General features: G+C 50.4%; 1 protein-coding gene across 1 annotated transcript in view; it reads right to left on the minus strand.

Moving 5' to 3' along the window:
• eva1aa (eva-1 homolog A, regulator of programmed cell death a) overlaps nt 1-10,000 on the minus strand; it is a gene marked incomplete at its 3' end in the record, with an annotated part of 28,455 nt that overhangs the window by 8,628 nt on the left and 9,827 nt on the right. The window contains 5 exon segments of the mRNA XM_084483849.1: nt 1,464-1,502; nt 1,504-1,545; nt 1,547-1,621; nt 1,623-1,679; nt 1,681-1,691. Coding sequence (XP_084339975.1) covers nt 1,464-1,502; nt 1,504-1,545; nt 1,547-1,621; nt 1,623-1,679; nt 1,681-1,691 — 224 coding nt within the window.

Genomic DNA, 10,000 nt, shown 5'->3' on the forward strand with positions numbered 1-10,000 from the left:
GGTGAGCACATTCCACCACGCAACATTCTTCCTCTCCTCATCCTACCCAGAATGCACAGGGTGACGGGCTGATGATGTGAACACCCAGGGGTCACTGCCCCCCGGGCCCCAGGGTTCGGCGTACTGACACGGGGCCGTTGTTGGTGTTTTGGGGGACACAGTGATCTTAAACGGTCGATATACTGCATCCATACAGCTCCTTTCTGACCAGCGGACCCGCTCAAAGCGCTTTACAACATCGCCTAAGATTCACCCATTCACACCCCCGCCGGGCGGAGTCGACCACGCAGGGCGACAGCACAGCTCGACACGAGCAGTCAGGGCGAGGCGTCTCGCTCAGGGACACCTCGAGACTCAGCTAGGAGGAGTCGGGGATCCAACCAGCCACCTACCGATTACCAGCCAACCCGCTGTGCCTCTTGAGCCACATGCCGCCCTTAAAGTGGAGGATCCCATGTTTAAAACTAAAGAAGAGGACCACTCACACACACACACACACACACACACACACACACACACACACACACACACACACACACACACACACACACACACACTTCTCTATCTCTTGTTCGTCGGTCATGGTTGTTGATGAGATGAAACGCTCATCAACGTTATGTTTGGTTTTGGTGACTGACGGCTGAACAGACCAATCAGAGCCTGGGATTCTCTCTGGCCTTTAGGTCTGATACCTTAGTTGTCCTTCTGTGGGAGGCACAGGAGCCGTCTCTACAGCAACACATGCTGGGCTGTGCTTATGTGAGCCTGTGTGTGTGTGTGTGTGTGTGTGTGTGTGTGTGTGTGGGAGGCAATTTTAAAAATGAATTGTGTAAGACTGAAAGACAAGGAGAGGGTGGTCACCAATAAACAACTGATGAATGTTGTGTTGGTATGAGTGAGTGTGTGTGTGTGTGTGTGTGTGTGTGTGTGTGCATGAGTGCATGAGTGCATGCGTGCGTGCGTAAGTGTGTGCGAGTGCGTGTGTGTGTGTGTGTGTGTGTGTGTGTGTGTGTGTGTGTGTGTGTGTGTGTGCGTGTGTGTGTGTGTGTGTGTGTGTGTGTGCGTTGCGTGTGCGTTGTGCGTGTGTGTGTCTAAAACGGGGGGCCTCGTTGTGGTGCCTCCCAATCAATTTAGCAGCGGATGTCGAGACAAGGAGCGCATGAAGTGGCTTTGTGTCAGCGGCCGCCCTGGACCCCGACTCCTCCCCCGCTCAGAGAGGGTCGTTTGGTGGAAAACATCCTCACAAAGACTTACGCAGCCGGGCCACGCCCAGATTAAAGTCTGAGACACGCCTCTGGCTGTGGCAGATCAGATGAGTGACGCCTCGTTGATCGATTGAGCGATCCATCGCTCGGTCGACAGTTTAATTAAAAGGCCTGAAACCAAACTAGTCCACTGCTGAGTTCTGTACATATCAAATAAAAGAGACAGGTGGGCGCTGTGTGAGGTCCTCTGGTGTTTACCTGAAGTGCAGTGGACACAGAGCAGTATCTATCATCCTCCTGCAACCGGATATGTCCCTAGCAGGCTCCGGTAGGTCTGAGGGGCACTGCTGGGGGTGGGAGGGGCCTCTCCTTCCATAAAAGGCTGATTGGACGGTGATGGTGGTGCGCGCCGGGCAGGCGGACAGACAGGAAGTCCCCGTCGCAGGCCTGCTCGGTGTAGTTCCTCAGCACTTTTGGACAGGTAACCTGAGGGACGGATCAATTAGGGATTAACAACTCTCTGAGGAAAATGAATCAAAGCTATGCATAAACTTTGCCGAAAGATTTTGATTCTGTTTGCCCTATAAACTCAAGAAATGTTGGTTTTTCAGTGAATGCATTTACATGTACATGCACACATTCACACACACGACAGCGGCGTCAACCTCGCAGGGTGACAGCCAGGTGGTCAGGATCAGTCAGGGTGAGGGCGTCTTGCTCAGTGACACCTCGACACTCGGAGGAGCCAGGGATCGAACTAGCAACTTTCCAGTTACCAGTCAACCCGCTCTTCCTCCTGAGCCACCATGCCTCGCCCAAAGTTTTTTCATTTGCCACATTTCAAGTGCAGCCATTACTTTTAAATTCTGACCGATTTGGTCTTTCCAATGCAAATGGTCCGATGCAGTCTTCGCAGCATGGTTCTGCAGCATGGCATGTCCTTCCTTATGGTGGATTGGGTTTTAGTCATTCTACACATCATCCATTTCAAAGTGAGATGAAAATGTTATGTGAACTATTGAACTTCAGCACAAACAAGCATGCTCCCAGCTCTCTTTGTGGACACACAGAGCCTCAGAAGGACGTTGTGGATTGTGCAGCCTCCGCCGCGGCCCATCAGTAGCGCTGCGCGGAGACGGGCCGTGACGGACATTCATTCTAAAAGGGCCTCAGACTCAGCTTAAGCTCCCAAGCACTCGGCTCAGAGGTGGGTGTCAAGTGTCCTCAGACATTGGCTGGAGAACACAAGATCTGCCCTGGGACACATGTTTCAGCCTGAGCTGCATGTTGGAGGGCTTCTGATGTGGGCGTGTGTGTGTGTGTGTGTGTGTGTGTGTGTGTGTGTGTGTGTGTGTGTGTGTGTGTGTGTGTGTGTGTGTGTGTGTGTGTGTGTGTGTGTGTGTAAGAGACACCAAACAAGGGGAGATCGTCCAGGTTAAACTCACCCAAGAAGATGAGTTCAAAAGAAGTATTCCAAATATGGAGGAACCACGGCCCCTTATTTCTTCCTTTCTGTTTTTGTGGACCGTGCCTCTCCACGGTCGACAAAAGATCCAGCCGGTCAGTCAGTCAGTCGATCAGCGTGTCTGTTGGTGGGTCAGTCAGTAAAGCGAGCTGAGCCCCATCACAAAGACACCATTAACATTCCATCCAGGGAGGAAGCAAAGATAAAGGAGAAGGCTACTTTCTTTCTTTTCCTTTGGACTAATGTGTGTGTTTTTTTTTTATCAAGACCAGAGGAACCTTCAAGACAAGGGGAGAGCTCCTTGCCAGAACATTTGCTTTCACTTTCCTTGTCTTTTACTAAGCCTTGTTGAAACTCAGTTCACGTGTCTCATGTCTTCAGTGTTTGGTGGTGAATCAGGCTGCGTTGTGTCGTCTCCACTAATCCCAGCAGCTGATGTGATACATTGCATACACTTCTATAATCAAATTGAAAAAAAAGCAAGCTCTGCTTCCTGTCTAAGTGCTCTGCAAACACATTAACAGACCGTCGACACACACACACACACACACACACACGCACACACACACACACACACTCGCACTAACACACACTCGCAACGCGGCTGTGCGTGCTGGCGTTGAATTAGCTTTATTTGCTGAAGCACAATAACAAGCCAAAGGCAGACAAAGCACACAACACACACAACGCACACACACACACACACAAACGCAATTTTTTGGACCTATCACCATGGCCACATTTAAGAGCATGGGCGGGAAAGGGGAGTTTGAAAGGTCAGCTCCAGCAGGTGATCCATATTAAAACACCACTGTCTGCAGTCATGGCTGTGATGTGGACTAGGGAGGAAAGTTGTCAATGTATTTCTATTTCTATCTACAACACATTTTGGACTAGAGCGTACATGCACTTCTACTGAGAAGATACTCATCTCAACTATCTGAGGAATTGCTCCCTGCGATGCTTACGGAATCAGTATGCAAATCCCATTTGGTGTTTGTTCTGTTAGATTTATTACTTCTCTGTTACGCATTACTATTTAATGCTAGTATTTAGGCATATTATTTTGATGGCAAATGTCTCATCAGTGTGTGGTTCTGTCAAAATGATGCTGAAAATAACCATTTTGAGGCAACCATTCCCTTTTGTAGGGTTCAAACGAACGTCAAAAGCAAAGAAGATACAACTTTGTTGTTATGAACGGTGAAGTAGCATTCTACCTTTGATATTAGCCCTGACTGTGAGAGCCAAGGGCCTCTCCACCTACTGCCTACCACACCAGTCACATTCCACAGAGGACCAGAGGGGACCTGGCACTCTCCCTCACGGCGGTCTGGAGAGACCACACACACACACACACACACACACACACACACACACACACACACAAGCACTGCCCCCCCCACACACACACTCACAAGCTCACCCACGCACATACACATGCAAGCACGCAAAGACACACACACACACACACACACACACACACACACACACACACACACACGCACGTGCGCTGTGTGACGGTGTGGTGGGGCTCCTCGTTGCCGTGTGACAGCGTCCCGTTGGGGCGGGTGTCCCGGCAGACGGCCGCGCTCCGCCTGCACTCCGGCCCGCCCCGCCCTCAGGGGGCGTGGTTTGTTTGTTTGTTTGTTTGTGAGGTTATTTTTTGGATGGTGAAACCATAGCAACGGGCGCGTAGAGGTTACGGGAGGGGAGGAAACGGAGAAGACTGAGGATAGATGGCTGGGCGGCGGGCCTTTAGACGACGTGTCCCGGGGCGAGGCGGAGGGGAGAGGGGGGCCTTCAGCGGAGGGGACAAGGATCCTTGAGAAACGGTTCAAGAGCCAAAAACACACTAGACACCTCCTGAGAAAAGGAAAGGCATTGGGGGTAAAACACGTCCAGATTATCTCACTGGGCCCCGAGGTGGTTCCTTAAGAAGCCCTATTTGTTTCTTCTGTTCTCTCGTCATCCTAACCTCTCTCTTTTTCTCCCTCTTCCGCTCTCTCCCTCCCACTCCCTCTCCCTCTGTCCAAATCTTCTTTGCTTTTTTTCCCTCTCATGCCATCATGCAGAGTAAAGGCACCTGTGTAAACCTTCTGGCCAATGACAGCTGTCCCTCAAAGACAATGGCTGAACAATGACTCTCTCTCTCTCTCTCTCTAACAGCTGCACCTTATTGTTAAGTCTGTTATTATTATTATTTGTTTATTTGTCAGGGACAACGCAGTGCACATTATTACATACACAATTATCACAGTCAATTCCATAACCATGTGGATGTGGATGTGTTGCATAGAAGGTTTCTACACCCACCCGGCAGTGAGGGCCCCGGGCCCCTACCCAGACCCCCACAGTGAGGGGCCCGGGCCCCTACCCAGACCCCCACAGTGAGGGGCCCGGGCCCCTACCCAGACCCCCACAGTGAGGGGCCCGGGCCCCTACCCAGACCCCCACAGTGAGGGGCCCGGGCCCCTACCCAGACCCCGCCCCGTGGGGTGAGCCCTGGCAGCCCTGGCACACAGCCAGGCGTCTGGCACAGACAACACATTATAACAAGGACAGCAGAGTGTGTACATGTGTGTGTACATGTGTGTGTACATGTGTGTGTACATGTGTGTGTACATGCATCTGCTCCTACATTCATGGTCTTGACTCAGTGGTTACATGTTTGGTTTTCTTTCAGCCAGTATTTCACCTTTGTGTTAAATGTTTTCAGTTCAGTTTGTGTTTTTATTTACGTTGTTAAATCATTCCAAAAATGGGTCCGTATCACTGAATGGGTCCCCATCACTGAATGGGTCCCCATCACTGAATGGGTCCCTATCACTGACCAGTTTGTTAGCTGCACCAATTTTTGTTCAAAGTCCTGCTTTTAGACAGACCATCATGAATCACGACATTACCGAGGGGTTGGACATCTTACTCCGTGATGCACCTGGAGGCACCTCCAGACGTTGGAGTTCACCAAGCACATCAAACACCCTCTCCTAGACCATTCCGCCCTTGTTGTATCCGCCCAGCTTTCGTCTCTTCCTTTTAGTTTTGCTTCTTTCTTCCACAACGGAGGAAGAAAGGGAGGAAGGTAAACTGCCCTCGCTGTCCTCCATGATGCCGGTGGTGCGCTAGTCTTGCTCCTGCCCACCCCTGACCCCGACCGCCCCGGGCCGCCCCGGTCATCTCGTAGCCTACGGTAAAAGCTTGGCGCCTTGCTGCCAATTAGCATTAGTCATTAGCGGTCATGTGACCCCTGACGCTGAAGAGGGGTCAGGTAGGAAGGGAGATTAGTGCCGGGCCGGCGCGCTGTGTCAACATGATGGAGAGACAGCCGTCCTATCGAGGGGAGGATTTCCTCCCTGGGCGTCAGTGATTAGATAAAGAAAAAAAACACACAGAAAGGCCCGGCAGGTCGCATACCAGAGCCCAAAGTCCAACTCTCAGTGTCGACACAACGGAGATGTGTGTGTGTGTGTGTGTGTGTGTGTGTGTGTGTGTGTGTGTGTGTGTGTGTGTGTGTGTGTGTTGAATGTGGCCGTGGGAGACGTTTACGGTCCCAATTCACACCTCGTCACTTAAGATAATGCATCAAAAGTTGCAGTGATGTGCGGGGAAACCAAAGAAACCAGAGAAACCGCAATTGATCTCCTCTTTTCAATCTAATTTTTGATTAAAAGCAGCCGAGCTTTGGCGGTGATTATCCTCACGCTCCACTAGAGCTGACAGCCGCGCTGTTCCCAGTGTCTCAGTGTCAGTCTGGAATGCTGACGACAAGGCCTGTTCTCTGATCTAAACGGACTAGTGTGTGTGTGTGTGGGGGGGGGGGGGGGACAGGTGAAAGAGAGAGAGAGAGAGAGAGAGAGAGAGAGAGAGAGAGAGAGGGGCGTGAGGGAGATTTTCACGCCAGTCAAGAGCCCCGTTCTACGGGGTGTGTCTTGTCTTTCTGTCTGGCGGCGGCTCCACGTCTCAGGGCTTTCCCTGTGTTTGTTTTCCAGGCCGACGCCTCTGATGGGCGCAGCCTGGAGGGTTGAAGAGTGCACTGTTGAAGAGTGCACTGTTGTAGAGTGCACTGTTGAAGAGTGCACTGTTGAAGAGTGCACTGTTGAAGAGTGCACTGTTGAAGAGTGCACTGTTGAAGAGTGCACTGTTGAAGAGTGCACTGTTGAAGAGTGCACTGTTGAAGAGTGCATGTTGAAGAGTGCACTGTTGAAGAGTGCACTGCGCTGCATCGTGGGTGACAGCAGAGTGAGCTACTCACACAACGCCTCGGAGCTCAACCGCTCCAGCGTTTGTGTCCCAGTCACAGCGGGCAGAGGGATGGCAGGGGTCCTCCTCCAGGGGCTCTGTCGTCTGTCAGGTGATAAACCCGCCTGCGGCCGGACCACCCAGTGTAGCGCTCACCTAAAGCTAGTACCGCACATGAACGAAGAAATGGATGGATGGTCAACCCAGCCTGGTCAAATCCCATTTATTTTCCCATCAAGTTTAAGAAAAGTAAAAAATGAGTGAATAACTAATTTAGGACAAGAGATCACGAGCCCTGTGACTGAATAGAGGTGATCTCCTTAAGGAAGTGGCCGGTCGGGACAAATTTGAAATGTGAAATTATTCTGAAGGTGACCCAGCCAGCAGGTTCAACCGCCCATTGAGTAATGCGGTGAAACACTGCACACAAAATATGAAGGATTAAAGATGGTAACACCTACTACGTTTATAACCTATCCTCAAATGACTGCCACGGCATCAACAGAGAAACACCAACATCCCTACTCAAAACACACACCGTGGAAATGAACGGACAAATGTGAATGTGAATGTTGAAAAAGTGCAAATCAAAAGGTTGTAGACGTTTCATCTTGGTACATTAAGCATTTATGGCTTTCAATGTTTTTTTCAAGGGAGGGCTTTATTGGTGTTATTTTTAAGCAAATTATAGCCGTCAAACCATCAAATGCTCAAAGATACTCCAGAGCAGGCTTTGCCTTGGAGAAGGAATTCCCTTCAGGCTGTGATTATTTTTGGGATGTGTTTGTGTGATCATGTGTGTGTGTGTGTGTGTGTGTGTGTGTGTGTGTGTGTGTGTGTGTGTGTGTGTGTGTGTGTGTGTGTGTGTATGTGTCATGTGTGTGCGTGTCTGTCATGTGTGTGTGTGTGTGTGTGTCGTGAATGTGTGTGTATGTGTATGTGTGTGTACGTGCGTGCGTGCGTGCGTGCGTGCGTGCGTGCGTGCGTGCGTGCGTGCGTGCGTGCGTGCGTGTGTGCGTGCGTGCGTGCGTGCGTGTACCCGAGCAGCGCTCTCTGGTAACACTCATGACACAAGATCATATCTCAAATCTGGAATAGCAGGGAACCAGCAGGGAGGATGGTGGGGGGAAGAAGTAGAGAAGAGAAGAAGAGACTGAGATGTATTCTTTGACATTTGTTGATTGTCTACTTTCACTCTTTCACTGTAAACCACATGTCTATTGGCGGCAACCGCTTAACACTGACAGAAGAAATGGAAATTCAACTTTTGATTGGTAGATCGGACCTGAAAACACAGGCTACACAGTCTAAGACGTATGAAAGAAAAGCAAAAGGCCTTCAACATGTGTTTTTGGTCATCTCTGGAGTATAAGCCATGATACATCTATACTATAAGCAATAAAAATGATGGGTCCATGCCACACTTTCCAAAGAAAATAAAGATCACCACAGTAGGATCCTTCTCATCGGGGGGTGCCCCAAAAATGACCGCAGTTTCACCTGCTAAAATATATCAGTGTCAATAGACTTTTGACACCGCGGTCAATGAAAAAAAGAGACGTCTTCTCAAGCACATCTGGACTTTTGCGCACACACGTCTCTGCAGTGATGAACGACCTTCCTGAGAGAGTGTGGACGGAGAGAGGAACGCAGTGGAACTGCCCCGCCGCGGCTGCGTCCCTGGGCTGGGCGCGTGGCTTTAGGCCCCGTTGTAATTATTACCCTCAAAAAGACCACGCGGCCACAGAGCTTTGAGCAAGACATGAGCCAGATGAGATAAAACCAACCGATAAAGGCGTTGTGGCCTGTAAATCAGGATTCAGTTTTTATACTCACCTCCTTTGAGACTTGGTGCTTAACTGTGAGCTGTGAGCTGGACGTAGGAGTGTACGGAAATGGTGAAGACAACCCAAGCCTGAGTGAATGACTAATAGAACGGTGCCATTACAGCTCAATGTCAATGTAGTTAAGCAACGGATCTTAAAATGACAACCCATACTTACTATTACATTCCTATAAATGTGCTGCACTGTAATCATTTTGCAATTGTAGGAATTCTACTCTAAAGACACTGCTGCTGCTGTGGGCAGCAGAGTCTATAGATTTAAATAAACCGTGTGGATTAAAAGCAACGTCAACATGTGTGGACGACATTTTAAAAAGGGTAGCATGGTGTCGTTGTGGACGCATTTGACGACTTCTCCGCCACACATGAACACATGGATGACCGGTCGCAGAAGTCAACACACACACAATCACGCCCTGTGTGTGTGTGTGTGTGTGTGTGTGTGTGTGTGTGTGTGTGTGTGTGTGTGTGTGTGTGTGTGTGTGTGTGTGTGTGTGTGTGTGTGTGTCTGGACACGTGTGCAAGTCGGAGGGGGGTCAGCTGAAGGGGCTTATTCACATGGGGTTCGCCCCCCCGCCCCCCGGCTGAATGGTAGAACAAATATCAAGCCTGTGGTCTCACTGCCTCTCTGCCCTCAGCCGGCTGACACGCCATGAACTGAAGGTGCCTCCGATCCTCCGCAGAACCACGGCGTGCAGGCCGCCGCGTGCAGGCCGCCGCGTGCAGGCCGCCGCGTAGGACTACGGAGAACCAGTGGGCGAGCAGAGGGGGGTTTAATGTTAAGATGGAGTCTATGGACGGAGGATAGACAATACTGGTGAATGAATCCTTTACTAATCGCGTGAGATTAGACGGAGAACAGAGCAGTGCTGGTGGAGAACAACGCCTTCTCTCATCGGCCTCTTAGTGCTTTAGAGAAGTTTCCTTTTTTTAAATCGAATGTATTTTTAAAATCAAATCTTAATGTGTTTTTATGTTTTGTATTTATGTAATGGGGTGGGGGGGTGAGTGGAATTGGGGGGGGGGGGGGGTCATTCATGGAGGTCAACATAAGTATATGACCCTCTCACACCCCCACCTCCACCTCCACCGCCCTCTGCCTCAGCAGCTGGAGTCATTAACGCTGGAGACCCAGACGCAAACACTCAACACCGGCCGGCTCCCTCCGACCCCCACAGGGTCAGGCTATCAACACACACACACACACACACACACACACACACACACACACACACACACACA

The sequence above is a fragment of the Micromesistius poutassou genome (assembly GCF_964030765.1).
Source record: "Micromesistius poutassou genome assembly, chromosome: 19".
In the NCBI taxonomy this organism is placed as follows: Eukaryota; Metazoa; Chordata; class Actinopteri; order Gadiformes; family Gadidae; genus Micromesistius; species Micromesistius poutassou.